A 19,268-nucleotide genomic window follows, 5' to 3' on the forward strand; every position below is an offset into this window, starting at 1 on the left:
GAATCTTATGTAATCGTAGGTTGTCAATATTATAAAACAAATGATGACGCTTAGTTTGTTTGTCGTTATCCCAACACTTCGAGAACTCTTCAGACTGTAGTTGTTAACTACAGATAAATGCAGGACAGATACTTCTGTGCTTTGAAAAGGTCTGGTGCTTGCTTTTGCAGTAGATGACATTCTTTGAAGCAAGTCCAGCAGACTCTGCTTGTGTCAAGTACTAGCTTGGTCAGTCTGTGATGTGTAATGAAGAGGTGCCATGTGCTTATTTCCCTCCATTTTAGGTCTCTTGTAGCCCATGTACTGTACCTGTTGGCACACCAGTGAGCGGTTATGCTCTCTACCAGCGGCACATTAAAGCTATGCATGAGTCAGCGTTGCTGGAAGAGCAGCGCCAAAGGCAAGAGCAGCTAGATATGGAATACAGAAGTTCTGCGAGCCCATGTGGCACATCCAAGAGCCCCAGCATGGAGTGGGAAGGTAGGTTGAATTATTTGAAAAAGTTCAGCCTTCAAAAAATCCTAGATACATACCCCTCTTGTCTTAGTGTCTGGCCCCTTTACAAGGAAACAGCTCTACTTCAGCTGGATAGATGCCTCCTTACCACATCTTCTACCAGGTGCCTGGTCACTGCAAAGGCCCTGGTTGCAGCAGGAAATTGATGAGACTTGTCTAGAGAGAGCTTCATGAGGCCTAAGGGCAATGGAGCCGTATTGAAGAGTGTCTAGAGAGAAGAGTGCTGAGAACACTGCTGAGTAGAAGTCTCGTACGTAGACCCCTTCCCAAGGACGAGAACCAGCTCAGTCAGGGCAGGTAAAACCCAAGAGCAAGCACTGAATCGGGAAGGGAGCTCAGCAGGGGTAGGCCTCACCAGTAAAAGGACCTGGGAGTGGAATGCTGTAGGGCCTCTCCATGTGCCAGGAGCCTCAAGGTGAAAATGGCAGAGTTGCAAGAAGAGCAGAGGTTTGCCAAAGGGGGGTGGAGACTCGAGAATGCCAGCATAGAACATGGTGGGGGGACTGGATTTCCTGGAGATTGGGGTCTTAAATCAGGGGCGTGAAGGAGCTGCAGAGCTACCCTATCCTCATTTCTGCCAATTTGGAAAGATGTTAACTATTTTTTTCTGAAGCTTCTGCTGATGGTTACATTGATTTGATTGTAAAATAATGTTCCAAAGCAAGGCTCGAATAAGTCTCTGAGATGGATAATAATAGGATTTCTTTTTTGAATGGGGAAGGTGGCTGTCAAATCTACCTGTGATCCAAAAGTGGATAACATAAAACTAGTCCTTGAAAGGACTTGCCTGTCTCATTATAGTCAACCACAGAACAATGCCTTTGACTTGGTGCACCTTCTACCCCCGGTCCGCTTCTGTATGCAATGGCCATGATAAATTTATTGGATTGGATTTAAACATACGGCTGGCGTTTTCTGTCAGTGAAAGTTGATCATCGAGTTGTGATCTCACATGGAGTAGGCTTCATGCTATAACTAATGAACAAATTAAAAATATATATATTTAAAAATGCATTCTGTAAGTAATCCTTTTCTGGGTAGGCAAGCATGCAGGATTTTCTCTTCTAAATAATACCTAGTTTGAATTAATTTTGGTCTCTCCGGTTGAGAAAGTGACAGTTACAAGAGCTTCATGCTCCTGCAGGACTATAAACTGGTCTTGATTTAATTTGGTGAATGCTGTAATGTGTAATCTCTGTTCTTTTTGAGTTGCTAATAAAATCAGGGGTGTAAAACATTGAAAGACTGATCCAACTCTCTTAAACCAGCTTTGCAGTCGAAAGCTAGGGCGTTATTCAGAATCTTACGGTTAAAACGGTTATCTAAGGCAGTGGTCTCCAAAGTGGGGTGTGCGCAAGACAATCCATTGGGGTGCGGGAAGAAAATACTAGAACTTCTATTTATATGTAAAAAAAAATTTGAGCACGCACCCCCACTATACGTATATTTTTTACTGATAGGGGTGCGCGATCAAAAAAGTTAGGAGACCACTGATCTAAGAGACCATGAGGAATACTTCCTCATTCACTGTATTTGCCTTGTGTAGAGCAAATGTTACTCAGCATCAGACTTTGTTGATAATGCCTGTTAAATAATCTCATGTGAAACCACCCAGTTACTTTACTTTTGGAAAATAGATTTGAATTTTCTGCTTTTAACATGTGCCTCAGTTTTAAAATGCACTTGCTTGAATGCCATATTCTTAATTCATTTTGCCAAAGTAAAATGAAACAATCATTGCTACGTTAATGAGCTGTGCTTATTTTGAACAGTGATATATATACCTGTTCTCTGCCAATCCCAGAAGAGAACTTGTAGAGATAAAACTGTTTTTAGGGTTGTTCCTTTAGAGTAGGTGGAAAAACTTGTGGCTGCCATTAAAAATGCCATTTAGCCAAAATACCACTACTTTGAGTAATAGTTGGCATTGGCAACAGCTTATTATGAAGTGTGGGAAAGTTTTTGAGGATGAAGTCTCTGCCAGCAAAATTAAAGATTGCTACTGTGCCAGCAAAGAGATGGGAAGAATATGGTAAAATGTATTTGAGTCCTAAACAGCTTATTGTTTAAAATCTGAAAATTGGAATAAATTGGGATATCTACAACTCTTAATAGCCACTGCTCCCTTAATGTCTATTTTGCTACTGGCTTTCTTCAGAGTATTCAGTGCATTGGTGACAGCCTACACAGTCTATTTAAAATGTTAACGGTACGTATGTCAAGAGACTTACAGGAGGTGCAGGAGTTAAAGGTTGATTTACCAAATGAAAGGTCATGTGATGTTGCAGACTGGACAGTCCACAAAGGACATAAGCAGGACACAGCGGATATATTTTTTAAGAGTTGATACCGTGTTACTTGTCCTCTTTGCATGTCAGATGCAGTTCTCAGTTACAGTAGGTTGCTTCTGACTCATAACTGGGAATTCTTGGGTTTTCATGTCTTTTGCCAAATGAAATGGAGATTCTAAAGTACAGGCAAATATTGATTTTAATTCCTCAGTTTCTAGAACAAATATATCTTCCCTTCTCTTAAACATTTTTTTTGGTATGAAATCCCACTGATCATAGATATTGTTGCTGGGAACTTGACTAGGAGCAGCCCTTAAATGGTGGACGAGGTTTAGCAAGTGTTTTTCTGTCTAAGGCAATGTTGACTCTTAAAATCAGTCTTACTGGCGGAGTTTGGAAGGGAATATTGTTTTTAACCAAAAATTGGAAGCTTCATTAAAGAAGCTTTCTCATGGCTCTAGTAAAACTAACTGTGTTTGTTTCTAATACAATTGTGCTTAAGGTTTGAATCTGAAAATCTGGATCGGTTTTTGTAAAGTACAAAGTGGGGGGAAATAAACCCTGGGAAGAGAGAGAGAGATTCGTTATCCTTTTAATTTGAACTGCCCACACAGGAAAAAATGTATACAACATGGCAGACATTTTCACTGTGCTTTTGCTGTAGTTATAAGTGCTGAAACATAGTTGAAAAATACAAACTTTGTCAGTTGTTCTACAATTAGCATCACTTATATCCCTTAAATTTGAAATGTATGCCTGAATCTGGAATACTGCAAAAAACGAACGAGGCTAAAATGCTAAGTATGTGGTGGTAGCATTTGAATAGCACTAAGCATCCAGGAGCTGGCTCAGAATTCGGTATGGTTGTGGCTTCACATGCAAAACTGTCTGAACTCTCTTTATCCAAAAATGTTACTTGCAGACCCTTTCTCATGGGTGAGAGAAACCGATTTAGAAGTTACTTTTATTCAAAAAGGCCTATTTTTATTAGCTCTGAAATCTTGACTTGACTGCTGTGATTGAGTGGTATTTTGAATGCAACCCTTTTCTTATGTGGTCTAAAAGTGTTTTTTGTAATAGGAGAAGCTTTTGGACTTTGTTGACATTAGAGCAGATGGTCTTGTCACATGGCTACGGTGGACCGGATCTTTTCACACTAAACATTTTAATCTAGGGTTCTTCTCTTTCTGATGACTTTAAATTTCATAGGAAAATCAGTTGCCTATATGCCTTATGCTGAGGTCAAACGAGCAATAGAGCAGGAAGCACAGGTGCAAAATACAGCAGCAAGGTCAGCATCACCGTACAGGCTATCTCCAAGAGAAGTCAATAAAGCCTCTCCTCAGCCTGATATGAATGCCGCTCGCTATAGTGTCCCACCAGGTAAATACTGTCTGTTTTGTACCATGGTCATCGGTTGTCTGCCTTCTGAGGCTAGACTTCCATGGCTTACCATAGTATTGAACTGTTCTTTGGAGTCGTCTCTCTGCAGTGACGAAAGGATGAGCGACTCTGAAAATAGGCATTCTTTGGCATGGTCTCAGCATGAGGAGCTTGTGCCCTTGTGCTTTTTTATTTTGAAATCAGCTGATTTTTCTCTTCTGATGTGTATCTTATTAGCCAGCCATAAAATCTTAAGATCTTGAGTGTGATTATATATCAAGTTTCCATCACGTAGGGGAAATGAAAGCTTTCTGTTCCACTCTAAGTTAAACGCTTGCAAAAAATAAATTCATCAGTACCAGGTGAATGAGGGGGAGGGAGAAAAAGCAGAGTAACCTTTTGGAGTTGACATCAGTTTCTGGTTAGAACTAATTTATAAGAGGCTCTTGCTCTCGCATCAACTCCTGAATTGCATGACTTTAAATTACCACAGTTCCCTCTGGGGCAGACTGTCAAACAGGAGCAGAAGACAACTTCAGGGAAGATTAACTAAAACTCAGATTTGATCAAGTTTTAAAAAATGGCTTTAAAAACCCACCTTGGTCATTTTTTGAAAGTTTGAAATTGAAAACCGTTTACAGTGTAGATGTTACCTCTTAATTTCGTACTTTCAGGCCAGGTTTAATTTCCTCAGTGTTTTCTAAACTTTGCATGTGAACGTGCACAAAGAACGGCACAGGAAAAATGTAGCTAAGTTGGTGTTGTGTATGACAGAAGTTGTAAACTGCAAAATGAATTGTGCTAGGTATTTCTGTTACTCATGTTCATGCAGTGAATAATAGTGCTGTAACGTTTAATACAATGCTTTCTTTAAAAGTCCTCCAGCCTGCTCCTCATCAAGTAATCACGAATATACCGGAAGGGGTCCGGCTCTCAACAACCCGACCTACCAGACCACCACCGCCACTCATTCCATCCTCCAAAACTTCTGTGCCATCAGAAAAGCCATCGTTCATTATGGGAGGTTCAATCTCACAAGTAAGACAACGATATCTGGCAGGGGTTTATATACGCGCAAATACATTTCTTCTACAGTTTCTTACTAGCTCTTAACTGCGTATATTCAGTGATACACTTGTACTCTTCCCAGCTGGGCAGCCTACCAAAAGCCCAAGAACTGTAGCTGCCTTTATGGTATAGAGCAAGTTCCAGCCTTTTTTTATCTTTCAGAGAGCTGCCTAGTTTGTATGAGTTGTGTCTTTGAACAAAAGAGAAAAGAGAAATATATTCTGTATTTTGAAACTCTGTAGGCTGCATTCAGTTGTTTTTCTGAAGCTTTTAAAGATGGGAGAAACTTTGCAGGTAAAAGCATGAATACACTAATTCACTTTTGGATAAACCAGTGCTAAAATATTTTTAACAGTGAACACAAAGCCAGTACAGAGCTAAGAAGGGGTGACTTCTGTTGTCCATAGAGTGGTGTTAAACACCACTTTTTAGTGCCTGTAGGGCAAGCAGTTGGAAACAAAGCTGCAAGGTGTCCAGCCAGTGTCAAATGTTTGCTCCAGTATTAAAACTGAACTGATGATGGTTTCATATTTAGTTATAGCCTAAACAAGATGCTGATACTTCTCACAAGGGAGACCCACAAGAACAACCTGTGACAATGGGAGGATACTTTATAGGTGCTTGCTGGCTGAACTGGTTTTCGTGTTCCTCTTAAATATTTTAATACAAGTAGAAATACTATGTTAGAAGTGTTAGGGGTAGCTAGAGTTCTTGCAGAGGTGATTTAAATTCAGTAGATACATTTTTCTCATCCTTCTGTGTAATGATATTTGGAATATATTATCTGTTATTATAGTGTATTAGCTGTTTGGAATATGATTATCTGTAGTAAAATAGAAATGAGCTCTTATGCCCAAACAAAAAATGTACCTCCTGTATGTCTTATTCTTCTAGGGAACACCTGGCACTTACTTAACATCCCATAGTCAAGCTTCTTATGGTCAAGAACCAGCGAAGCCCTCTGTGGGTTCCATATCTCTTGGACTGCCAAGGCAACAGGAGTCTGCCAAACCTGGTAGGAAGACCAACGAGAGTGTAAACATTGCATATAAAGTTATGATCATTAGTCACTGAAGAATGAATTTGGTCTTTTTTCTAAATAGCTGCCATACCCTATATCAAGCAAGAAGAGTTCTCTCCCAGAGGCCAGAATTCCCAGCCTGAGGGTCTTTTGGTCAGGGCGCAGCATGAAGGCGTAGTCAGAGGTAAGGGCTGACTAATACAGGTTGACTGCTTTTGTTTTTCCTTTTTTTGGGGCTGTCAAGGATGAAGTCAAGCAATTTTTATAGTCCTCACTACTCTTAAATGATTCACCACATACGCATTGACCTATTCAAAGCAGGGAGTGCCCTATAACCTAATCTGCTTGAGTCAACAAGCAGATATTATTAAATAGTGAATTATCTTGTACAATAAAAGTCTTTGAACCTGATTTATCTGGTATGTTCAGTGAAATATCAGCGTATAGCAATACCGGTGTAAAGTTTACAAGTGAAAACTAAAGGGAAACTGTCAACGTCAAACATAAAAGCTAAGTAAACTGTATTGCTTATATTACAGTGTCACCATTGTTTCCCTGATTGCTGAGTGTTTTTAAAAAAAGGAGTAGTGAAAATGGCCCTACCCGGAGTACTGCAAAATGCACAGTGTCACCAAGTATTTCCTTATCTTTCTATCATGTAGAGACTTATAGCAGTAATTTCTTAATATTTACTCTTTCTCCTCAGAGAGAGCTTTCTATCACTCCAAGCAAGTAATTAGATTTTTAACTGTTGACAGGTAGCCTTATTTTGTGGTACTCTTATTTTATTTTGAATCAGGTACCACAACAACCATACAAGAAGGAAGTATAACACGAGGAACTCCAACCAACAAGGTTTCTGTCGAAACTATGTCCTCGCTGCGAGGATCCATTACTCAGGTATACTTTCTTCTACCTTTCCATGTAAATATAGGTACTTTTTAAACATTCTCTTAACATCTTTGCAGGGTTCTTAAATTGAGAATCACAGAATAGCATCTTCTAAAAGTATTTCTACGTGGTGTCCAGTGTTATTTGAAACTGTAACTTAGTAGTCCTGAAATAATAACTAGCAAGCCAAATTGTCCATTTTCTCAAAAATGGCTTAGCAGTGTGCAAAGTAAAAACTCCAGGTCACAGAAGAGTGCTGTAATATAGCATACTCCATTTTTGGTTCAACCGTGGCAGTGAATAATACACTGTTCTTCTATAATTCTCTGATACTTAAGATAACAAAAACACCAACTATACCAGATACAGAAGCTAGACTTGTTCTGTTGTGCTTGTTCCTCGGTGTCTTTATACATGTCAGATTATACTTCATGGATTTGATTACAGGGTACCCCAGCTCTGTCTCAATCTGGCATTGCTGCTGATGCATTACTGAAAGGAACCATCACTCGACTGGCTACCGAAGACAGCAGCCCTGAGAAGTGCCGAGATGAGTCTACAGCCAAAGGCCATGTTATTTATGAAGGCAAGAGTGGGCATATCTTATCGTATGATAGTAAGTACTTGTCTATTTGAGTGGTGTAACAGATCCATAGTTAAGATTTGGAGTAGAGTTTCTACTGATAAAGTCCACGAATGAGTCCTGTCTCAGACTGGATAGTTTAAGAATAAGTTGTTTTTCTAGATTTACGTAGTAAATACCATACTAAGTGAAAAGAACGTCTCTACACGGTATTCAGCCTCTGCTGAATGAATATGAAGGATGCAGTGTAAAGTACTTTAAAATGCGGTAATCTTGATTTAAAAGTATATATTATGATTCCATTAACTGTTTTCCCGTGGGACCTCTGCTGTATTCATTGCACAGATTGGGCAGTGCTCAGTGAATGAGAGAAACTGTTCATTTTTCAGCATCTAGTCCTGTATATTTATTTACTGAATGATGTCACTTTTTAAGAAAACATTGTGTTTGGAAACAAAGATATAATAGGTGTGCCAATATAAGATATTGCCCCTTTATATTTAAAATAAAATTTAAACTGGTTCTAGTCTGAATGGCAGTTCTTCTATAGTAACTTAATATTTGATCTTTTTTTAATCAGTTCAATTTGGAAGCAACAGGGAGAACACATCATTGAAGACCTACAGATTGTTATACATTCTGTTTACCATATCAAAACATTATTTTTGGTTTAAAACATGTATTCAAGTGAGAAAAGCTAAGGAGGATTAAAGGGGTGACAGTGTTGAGATTTAATGTTTAGGTACAAATTGTTAGTCATTTGTGGGTACTTTTTCGTTTCATTGTTCAATGAATTGCTGGCTTTTGTTATGCTTCTGCCTTCCTCAACCATGTTTGTATAATCCAGCAGCTATTAAGAATGTCCGAGAAGGAACAAGGAGTCCACGGACTGCTCATGAAATGGGTTTAAAGCGAAGTTATGATACTATGGAAGGAAATATAAAGCAAGGAATGCCCATGAGGGAGTCTCCAGTCTCTGCACCATTAGAAGGTAAAAACGACTGCCTGAAATCTAGCGCATGCTGTAAACACAAAAGAGGACCTTTTATATTGATGTAAACTACTGACAGAAGAGCTGACTTCTATGACTTCTGCAGTAAACTGGGAGATAAAACTGACATAACCCACGCAAGAAATCAAATTGCTGTAACTTAACATTAAGCGATGCAGTAAAAGAAGATAGTGGTACTGGTGTAGACATCTTGTTAGTACAGTACTGCTACGCTAGTATTGGCTGTAAATTTTAGCAGTGGCACTGCTAGTATTACTTTGTATTAGTTAAACAATATGAGACAAAAGACTTGTAAACCTGGCACTTCTTCTATCAGAGTATCACTGTGTTTTGGGGCTTTTTTGGTTCCTCGCAAAATGACTAACTTCCTAAACCGTGACCTGACCAGAGAAATGGGGTTAGAGTTGAACCATAAACTTTGAATTTTTCTAAATGCCTTTTGGGAAGCACCAAGGAAACGTTCCTTTTCCAAACACTGGAGTTGAGTGGCAGAGGTTCCCGCTGCCAGTGACACCAACTCTGTTTCCTCTGTAGTTAACAGTTAAAAGACATTTGGTCCCCTCTTTATCAGATAGGAACGTGTAGGTTAACTGAGTTCACAGGTTGTGTCTTAGAAGGGCCTAACTTTCTGGCATGTTCTGTATATATTCCTCATTTTTGAGGTATGTTAGGTTTGGGGAAGGCAAGGGGGAAGCCTGGTAGTAAATGCTGGTGTAACCACTACAACCCATTTCTTTCACAGTCTGCCCAGAGTTGTGCCTTTTTGGGTCTTCATGATTTAAGCTGTATTTTTATCCTTTGGTTCATAAGTTCAGTTTCTAATAACCCTGCTTTAAAGAGAGAGTGGTGGTGCTGGAACTGTGTTTTGACATTTCTCTTAAATGTTATCCATCACTGGGGAAGGAGACTGAACTAGACTGCACAGTGGGGCAGTACAGATCATGTAAGTAGCAGTAGAATGTACTTTCTTGTTGTCTTGTATCTTTAATTTTCTAAATCATCCAAATAATCCTTTCAGGGTTAATATGCCGTGCACTGCCCAGGGGCAGCCCTCATGCTGAACTGAAAGAAAGAACTGTGCTGTCTGGCTCTATAATGCAAGGTAAAGTCTTTAGTAATACAGACGGCTGATGGTAACTCATTGATTCCAGGAGCCTGGATTTCTAACCCTTAAACCAATTGCCCACAATTGTAATTGTGTTTTAAAGATAAACCTAGTCCAAATGTTTTTCAAGCATCACCTTTTTATCAGCAGGTTTTGCTATGCTGTTCGTAAGGTTCTTGTTCAAGAAATGGGGGATCTGTTTTACCTAAGGAAACTTACAAAAGCACGGCACATGTTTTTAATATGACTTCTTGGCTCTTAAGACCTCATTAGTATTTATACAGAACTTTATTTAAATCTCCCATAGAAGCATATGAAAAGATATGTTGTTGTCTGCACTTTTGACATTTGAGCTAACTTGGTACCCATCCAGTGACTTAAAGGCTTATTTGATCCTGTTTAGTGGTAAAATTAGTTCATTATGTAAAATACATACTTAAGTCCATGGGCAGTCCATCTGTCTTAGACATCTGTGCTTTATAATAGACTCATTGGTAGTGTCCAGTCAGAATTCCATCTGCAGGGTATGTGTTCAGTTTGCTCAGTAGTTGCGATTTTTAAGTTAACAAATTTATCTGCGAGAGCCCCACTACCTAGCAGCATACTAAAGATTTGGTCAATTGTATTTTCTTTGTGAAAGGCACACCCAGAACGACGGCGGAGAGCTTTGAAGACGGTCTGAAGTATCCCAAACAGATTAAGAGAGAATCTCCACCCATAAGGACGTTTGAAGGAGCCATTACCAAGGGAAAGCCCTATGATGGAGTCACTACCATTAAAGAAATGGGCCGTTCTATCCACGAAATCCCCAGGCAGGACCTACTGAGCCAAGAAAGTCGCAAGACTCCAGAAATAGTGCAGACTGCAAGGCCCATTATAGAAGGCTCCATTTCTCAGGTGACCGGAATCAGTTCATGCTGGGGTAAAAACCTGGGATTACATATCTGGTTAGCAATGTGTGCTGGGTAATTTGCATGAAGAATAATAAGCAGCTATATATAAGATTCTGCTGCCTCCTCTCCCACACATGTTTATATGTTCATCCAAAAGTTACAAGCACCTGTCTGGGCAGTTGTGATTGGCTGGCAGGGTGGCCTTTGCTGATCGTGGATTTTTTTTCTCCCTTCTAGGGTACACCTATAAAATATGAAAGTAACTCTGGCCAGTCTGCCATCAAACACAACGTTAAATCTTTAATCACCGGACCAAGTAAACTACCCCGTGGAATGCCTCAGCTGGAAATGATGCCAGAAAACATGAAAGTGGTTGAACGAGGAAAATATGAAGATGTGAAGAATGTGGAGGCTGTACGTCCCCGCCATACATCAGTGGTCAGTTCTGGTCCCTCTGTTCTCAGGTCAACTCTTCATGAAGCTCCCAAATCACAGCTGAGCCCTGGGATTTATGATGATACCAATGCAAGAAGGACACCTGTGAACTATCAGAGCTCTATGTCCAGGAGTTCCCCAATGATGAACAGAGTTACTGAAGGTACGCTATCTTTTCTTGCCCAGCATAGAGTTTCCACTTACAAACAGAATGATTTTCAAAACTTACTCATTTGATTTTTTTTTTTTTTTTTTAAAGAATATTTTTAAAAATAATTTTTATTAAATCATATTTTAACAGTTCACTTGATTGGGGTTTTTATGCTGCCATGGTTCTGTTCACTCTGGGCTGCAAGCCACAAAGGAATTTTTAAAACTGAGCTTTTATTTGAACTGAAATTAACTTTTTTTTTGTCTGCACATTGGGCTTTGTAACCTTCACTATAAAGGTCTTGGCCACAGCATCTTTGAAAGTGTCCCCCACTTGCTGCTTTTAATAATGTTAAGTTTACATTCACTACTTTTTGTGCTTCTATAGTGCTTTTGGTTACCAATGATCTAACCACATTGAGTTACATTTCATTACGTTCTTGTCAAGTAGATGTGGCTGTTTTACAGGCTGCTATAATGAAGCGCGTAAAGATACGACTTATCCAGGGTCACAGTGGACTGGTGACTAGGCTGGGATTAAGAGCCTTAGGGCGAAGTGAAATCCTAACTTTATTGAAACCAATAGCAAGAGCAGATCTGCTCATTTTAATGGGTCTGGGATTGTGTCCCCAGTCACTTATTTCTGACATTGCAATAGAACTGATTTATGCATTTAATTGTATTGGAGGGCGGTGGGAGGAGAGAGGAACAGATCTGTTTGGATTGGGAGAATCCAGATCTTTCAGTAAAATGATCTGAGTTCATTCAACAAAGTATTTGTTGTTAGAAGCTGAAAATGAGAGAACTGTAATGTTAGTTACATCTACCTGTGAAGTGTTGCTAGTAATATGTTTTGAACTATTGCTAAAAAGGAGCTGGATGTCTGAAAGCAAAGAAGGAAAGGCCCTGCCCACAGTTTGTAATGCAGGTTAAGGCATGATATCCAAAAGAAAGAATATAACATCTTACTTTATAAAGAAGTCAGGCCAGGTTACATAAACAGATTATGTTATAATGTAAGAATGCCATGTACACTGCCTAATGGTCCAGTTTTGTATAATACTCCACATCCTCACTCTTGGCAAACTAGCTTTTGTTGGCAATTCCATGCAAGTTGTAAGGAGCAGTTTGAGGGAGAGGGGGTGTCTGGAGAACAAGTACCAAAGGTAGGTTAAAAAAGAAATAGCAAAATAGTGTGAAAGGTTGTGAATAGCATTTTACTGTGTGTAGAAGCTGTGTCTTGGTTTGTCCTGGCCTCAAAAACCACTTTCATCTCGCTCTATTAAGTTGTGCTTAAATGGATTTGTTTAGAAAGTTACACAAGTGCCATTGTCGTTGCTATCGTAGGGGATTCTGTTTAGAGCACCCTGCCATTTGGTCGTAGCCTACTAATGCTGCCAGGTAATACCTAGAAAGTTAAGTCTGCAAGATAAACTTAATTACACACGCATGATTTTTAGCTCTTGTGCTTGAAAAATAAAACAAGGAACATGTGATGGACCTGGAAGTAGCTTTAAGCTAGAATTGTTTTTGTTGGCTGAAGTTGGTTTAATTCAGTTGAACCTGTTTGCTTCAGGGGGTAATTACGGCCTTTGCCAGGCTCCCACTAAAAACACCATCTCTCTTTGTGACCTCAGCCTCTTTATTAGTTTAAATTGTCAGGAACTGGACTGAAAGTAGTTTTGTAAAGAGAGCATAAAACAAAGTAATATTTCTCCTAGCAAGGAGGGCTGAGCTAGCTAGTTTTTCTTCCAGAGCTGCCTTGTACCCTGTATTTTTGTATGCTCTCCCTTAGAAACACCTTGCTGAGCTGCTCTCCCAGAACACTGCTGTTCCAGTCATAGTGCTCCTTGTGACTTAGCTCTGCCCACGTACGTACAAGAAATTAGGCAGATGACTTGAGAGAGTTAGGTAGGGGAGGAACTGTTGGGACATCTTGGGTACCGTTATCAGTGCCCACATTACTAGTAGTTCCTCTACTTTTGCCCTCCTACTGTAAACACTGGGACATAACTGGCATCCTTTGAGGCTGCGTAGCACCCAGCAGGTTTTGAGTTGAATACCACTGGATGCCCTGTCCCCTTTTCAAGCATTTTAACTGCACAAATGTTTTGCTTCAAGCCTGTTTCTCAAAAAGGAAAAGCACCTTTATAAATACACAAATCATGCTAATCTTTGTGAGCCCCACCCTGTACGTAATACAGATGCTGTAGTAAAATAGGTGTTTGTTTTAAAATATCTAGAAATTTAATTGGATGTATTTTTGCTTACTTATATGCATAGCCAGAGTGAAATGTTTGGAGATACTGTCTAGTAGTTATCCCCCAAACCTGACATCATTTTATTACAATTTGATACAAATGTCCTTTGGATTACTTATTTTAATCTCTCTCAAATCAGTAAGATTTAAAAAAAAATCAAAGGCCACTGTTGTGTAGAGATAAAAGCACAAGTTGAACATTGTTGTGAAAGGTGTGGTGATGCTTCCAGTGATGGATACTATGCAGGTCTGTACAGCCATTTGAGGTCCATTGCTGGTATTTGAAATGGCAAAGGAAAAGGGCTGGTGGAGGGGGAATATCCATGTTTTGCCATGTAGAAAAGGGTTTTAACAGCGCCGCCCCCGCCCCCCCCCCACACACTTCAAACAGGTAAGAGAAAGCTTCAATAATGGGACATTTTAAATAAAAATGTAATTTCCTTGAAGATGCAACTCCAGTGGTGCTGGTTCCTATACTGGCATTTGCCTGAGGCTTTGTACATTCATTACAGCCTTGTATCAGCCTGTCCTCTCTGAATGTCCAAACTTTTGGGTGTTAGTTTTGCTTTCTGCTTGTTTTATCCTGGATAAATCTGCTTACTGTTCCAGGTAAGTTACTTTCATCTTGCTTCTTTCAGAAACAGCCTTTCCTTATTGATGCAATTCCCATTATAAACTCATGGCTGTTTCTCAGTGAAGAGGCAAATTCACTGCTCAAGAGCAAGTGTCACATTATTATGTTCTGAGCTCTGCCACCCTGTGGATGGAGAAGCTGAGATTTATGTCCATTGACCCCTTTCCAAGCACTCAGTTTATCTAATCAAATGCACATTGTACATGTGTTTATACCATGTATCGGATGTTGGATGAAATAGCATTGTCCATGTGAGTGGACTCATAACTGATTTGCCTTAAGAGAATAAAGTCATGGCAAATAAATTTATATTTTGAATATAATTTAAGCAGGATGTTCACTGCCCTTGTAGAAATCGACTGTGTAGGAACTCAGAGGTTTCACTGGCTTACTGGAAATGTAATTTGGGGGTTCTTTGTCAGATGCACCAGCCCTAAGGGCGTACAAAAAAAAAAAAAAAAAGTAGAAGACCAACAGCATGAAGTCACCGTACTTGTTTGTCAAAACATCTCATTCATTTTCCTTGTGGATGTAAGAAGAGATTATTAGATGAGCCTGAAACTTTTGCTTGTATATTGACCTCAGGCAGCGGGGTTGTGATGGATGCAGTATCCATAATTGTGCTTCTAAACTTCTGCTCGAGGCAAACGTACACTTACAGGGGTGAGGGAGGAGATTCTCTCTCCATGTGCACTTTAAAGCTTTAAAGATGTGGCTTCAGGTTTCTAAAATAGAGACTGTTACTTATGATTGGGCGTTATCTGTGTGAGGGAGCTGGCATGTTAAGCTGAAAGGCCACTTAGCAATGTCCTGCCTTCAGTTGCAACTGTACATCTCATCTAAATGTGTTGGGTGTTGTTGGTTTCCAGGTCATAGCCATACAAGTTCTGATTCCTTGGGTGTTGTTGAGCACAGGTGACATTGCAGGGCTCCGGGTGTGCATAAGCCACTTCCCTTTGGAGCTCAATTCTATTTACAATCTCCCGTATCAAGATTGTGTTGCTAAAAAAAAGTTGTTTTTTTCTTCTCCCTCTCCCCTTCTTCCATCCCTTCAGCTGGAATGTCTTCTGGGAAGTCTACAAATCATGAAAGGAAAACACCACTCACTCCAACTCAGAGAGAGAGTGTACCAGCAAAATCACCAGTCCCAGGGGTCGACCCAGTAGTAGCTCACAGTCCCTTTGACCCCCATCATAGAGGAGCTACTACAGAAGGCTACAGAAGCCATCTTCCCCCTCATTTGGATCCAGCCATGCCATTTCACAGGGCTCTGGATCCTGGTAAGTGGTGCGGTCAGTACTGTCATGATCTTCGGTAATGCACAGAAAAGCCTGTGTTTTGGAGTGAAGCTGTAAGTTGGACATTCAGATTATAATATATTTTACATGTTATGTTTTGTTTTGAACATTAATGTTTACCTCCATTAATTTGGAGAGTATGGATCGCAGGAGTTCAATCACGTTTCCATTTATAGTACACCCCTGCCCATTCTTATGACTACTTCTGATTAGTTCAGCCATTTACTTCTGCAGTACTTAGGGATTTATATTGTTTCCTCTCATGGCTTTTTCCATAAAACAACGTATTTTCCATTAGACTATGAATTCATTCTCATTGGACTATCACTATTGGCAATGCTGGCTTTGGCCTTGTCAGAGCTGGCCTGGGAGGTTTGGCAACACTTCTCATTTAAGCTTAAGAAATATCTTCATTACAAATGTCAAGCCACTCTTGCTGCACACTAAATCTTGCTTCTCCTCATTCTCAGCTGCAGCTGCATACCTGTTTCAGAGGCAGCTTTCTCCCACCCCAGGTTACCCAAGTCAGTACCAGCTTTATGCGATGGAGAACACACGGCAGACAATCCTAAATGACTATATTACCTCACAGCAGATGCAGGTTAACTTACGCCCTGATGTAACCCGAGGATTATCTCCTAGAGAGCAAACGTTAGCTCTCCCATATGCAGGAGCCAGAGGTATGTCTGCTGCCTTCAGATACTCTTAAAACACGCTTCTGAGGAAGGGGATTGATTTATATGAAACGTGTGGACAAAAAACTGTGACTGGTCTCTACAGACGTAAAAGCAAAACTAAAAAGGGTATTGTAGAAGTAGCAGAATCTTGATGCATACTTACTTTTTAGTAACTGTTTTGCTGGCTAATTTAGGTGGATGCTAGTAAGTATATTCTCATTTCGTTGTTTTCTAACAGGAATTATTGACCTGAATAATATGGCTCCCACTATCTTAGTGCCACACCCAGGAGGAACAAGCACCCCTCCTATGGAGAGGATCACTTATATCCCTGGCACCCAGCTTACATTCCCTCCCAGGCCTTACAATCCTGCCTCTCTGTCACCAGGTAAGTACTTGGGTCATTATGCATCGTTTTGAATCCTCCTATATATGGAGAGAGTTGACCCTCCTTGACAGGCAGCAAGTGAGCGTGATGCTCTTGTTGCTTTTGCCTGTTCACTTTGGATGATGGGGATGCTGTTTCCAGTGTATTATATTGTTATAATAGGAGCCAAAGATCCCCAGTCAGGTCCCTAATGCTTTGCACATACCTTTTGAAGGCCCTGAAGAGCAAACCAAGGGATAAACAAAGCAAAATGGTCAATACTGTGATGGTAACTCAGTGCCTCTCAGGCACCAGAGGCCAGGTTCTACCATCTGACATGTGGGCACAGTAACTTCAGGTATCTGTATTCAAGATGGAATTTAGCTCCAGCTTTCTGCCAGCTGGCAAGCTTCTGACACTGAAGCCATGTAGTAAGTTGAGACGGTTATTGACTGATTCCTTCCCTGACAGTGCACATTAAGGTCAGCTTGCTTAGGCAAGTGTGTGGAGTAGGGTGGCATGACAATGAGCTTGAAAATCCATATGTTTCTGTTGCCCACTTAAAACAAGCACATCTCACATTTTGCTGTTCTTCAAGTGTTTTGTGCTCTTTACTGCTGCTGAAGACGTTTCACCTCATGTATTTTTCCAGGACACCCTACACATCTGGCCGCTTCAGCTGCAGCAAATGCTGAAAGGGAACGGGAGAGAGAGAGGGAGAAGGAACGAGAGAGGGAGAGAGAACGTGAACGAGAGCAGGAAAGGCAGCGAGAGCGAGAAAGGGAGAGAATAGCTGCTGTTCCCGCTGACCTCTACCTTCGGCCTGGTGAGTGCTTATTGCCATGCTTGGATCGGTCTTCTTAAAGTGCAACTAAATGGCTTACTCGCTGTTTGCTGTGTTCAGCTCTGTGGTACCATGTAGCCCTGTTAGCATGATCTCAAGGATAGTTCCCAAGATGTGGAGATTTTCCTTGCAGTTGTAGCTTCCACAGTTGCGTGCTCTTGGGTCTGTTCTGGTTTGGATGGTGTAGGATGGAATCAACCCTGCAGATAGTGTCAACAATACAGTGACATTTAGTACAATGCCAGCTGGAGAATTCCAGTCCTTAGAACGTCTAAAAACTGGCATGTATTTGGAAAAACTCTGACAAAAAAGGACGGAGGGAAGGAAGAGCTGTATGATTACAGTGGTGCATTGTTATCTCCACGGTTGCAACGTGGTTATCTCCACAGTTACACTACATGTTATGAATATTTTTTTTTTTCTCTGCACACTGAAGGTACAGAGCAGCCTGGTAGACCTGGCAGTCATGGGTACGTTCGCTCACCTTCTCCTTCCGTCAGAACACAAGAGAACATACTGCAGCAAAGGCCCAGTATTTTCCAAGGAACCAACGGGACAAGTGTGATCACACCTCTGGACCCTGCTGCCCAGCTACGTATCATGTATGTTTCTTAAACTACTGTTGCAAAGAAACCTCTTTGGGGTGAGCTCGTTAGTAAAAAAAATATATATATATATATAAAATTAGCATGAAAAATTGTAGGGATGAAATGGCTCTTTGATGTCTGGGAAATGAACTTGTAGTTTCAACCAGTGCTACTGGAAATGTTAGCTTTGTCTTCGGGAGGCCAGGAGAGGTGTGTTCTGTTCCTATTCTGTGCTCTAATGCAGATATTTGCTTGCAAACAGGCAGCTCACCCCTGGGGCCCCCACCATCACTCCAGGCTTGCCTGCTTCCCGGTACAACACGGCAGCTGATGCCCTGGCTGCACTTGTAGATGCTGCAGCCTCTGCTCCTCAGATGGAAGTTGCCAAAGCAAAAGAGAATAAGCATGAAGGAGGCAGAATAGAAGAGAACATGGGGCGCAGGTCAGCCGTGGTTACTGAGCAGCAGCCACAGGTGGAGCAGGAAGTGCTGGACATGGAAAAGAGACCTGTTCAGTGTCCCTATACATCAGCAGCCTTTTCCAGTGGGAAGTCCCAGGGGCAGTCTTCGTCATCAGTAGTTTATTCAGAGGCTGGTAAAGAGAAGGGGCATTCTAAATCCAGGTACGAGGAGGAGTTACGAACCCGAGGGAAGACCACCATTACTGCTGCAAACTTCATCGATGTGATCATCACTCGGCAGATTGCTTCAGACAAGGATGCACGGGATCGGGGCTCGCAGAGTTCAGATTCTTCAAGCAGTTGTGAGTATCTTTGCCTTTAACTGTGTGTGCTGTCTTATGTCACTTGCTGCATTGTTCTGTAAGAGGTCTGGTTTTGGTTCTTGAAAACTCTTAAATGCTGTGATACTTAAGCAAGGTGGGTGCTATACTTCCCTTCCTTCACAGAATTCAATACTGGATGTGAAGTGACAAAACAGTATTCTTTTCTTGAGGAATGGGAGGCTCTTCATAGAGAAATCCAGGTTTTGTGAGAGTCTTGGTGCTTGGAAAAAACCCTTGACATCCAACCAAGTCCAAATTTGCTGCAAATGCCTGGGGAGATGTTAGCCATTCTCTTCTTTGTCTTAAGTCATAGGAAAACAAAACTTAAACCAGCTAGCAATAACAGTGTGCTTCCTAAAAATAATAGCTTTACATATGCAGCAGAAAATTCTCTGTGGAAATGAGGAGAAAAGAGCTTATTTAAATGTTACGGTCATAAAAATAAAATGACTTCTTTATGCAGCTGCACT

The 19,268-nt window shown here is 40.7% G+C and overlaps 1 protein-coding gene across 4 annotated transcripts in view; it reads left to right on the forward strand.

Annotated features, from left to right (window-relative positions):
- The window catches only part of NCOR1 (nuclear receptor corepressor 1), a 98,909-nt gene that overhangs the window by 70,630 nt on the left and 9,011 nt on the right, over window positions 1-19,268 (forward strand). The window contains exons 22-38 of one of the 4 annotated variants that reach the window (XM_019545761.1): window positions 285-480; window positions 4,017-4,190; window positions 5,068-5,228; window positions 6,153-6,273; window positions 6,362-6,463; window positions 7,079-7,179; window positions 7,618-7,786; window positions 8,601-8,744; window positions 9,784-9,867; window positions 10,511-10,767; window positions 11,001-11,361; window positions 15,298-15,522; window positions 16,011-16,220; window positions 16,456-16,605; window positions 17,237-17,410; window positions 17,865-18,030; window positions 18,278-18,777. In XM_019545761.1, coding sequence (XP_019401306.1) covers window positions 285-480; window positions 4,017-4,190; window positions 5,068-5,228; window positions 6,153-6,273; window positions 6,362-6,463; window positions 7,079-7,179; window positions 7,618-7,786; window positions 8,601-8,744; window positions 9,784-9,867; window positions 10,511-10,767; window positions 11,001-11,361; window positions 15,298-15,522; window positions 16,011-16,220; window positions 16,456-16,605; window positions 17,237-17,410; window positions 17,865-18,030; window positions 18,278-18,777 — 3,295 coding nt within the window. The remainder of the gene's footprint in view (window positions 1-284; window positions 481-4,016; window positions 4,191-5,067; window positions 5,229-6,152; window positions 6,274-6,361; window positions 6,464-7,078; window positions 7,180-7,617; window positions 7,787-8,600; window positions 8,745-9,783; window positions 9,868-10,510; window positions 10,768-11,000; window positions 11,362-15,297; window positions 15,523-16,010; window positions 16,221-16,455; window positions 16,606-17,236; window positions 17,411-17,864; window positions 18,031-18,277; window positions 18,778-19,268) is intronic. The other 3 variants (XM_019545762.1, XM_019545763.1, XM_019545764.1) reach the window with 3 other exon arrangements.

The sequence above is a fragment of the Crocodylus porosus genome, unplaced genomic scaffold (assembly GCF_001723895.1).
Source record: "Crocodylus porosus isolate Cpor-Errol unplaced genomic scaffold, CroPor_comp1, whole genome shotgun sequence".
Taxonomy (NCBI): domain Eukaryota; kingdom Metazoa; phylum Chordata; order Crocodylia; family Crocodylidae; genus Crocodylus; species Crocodylus porosus.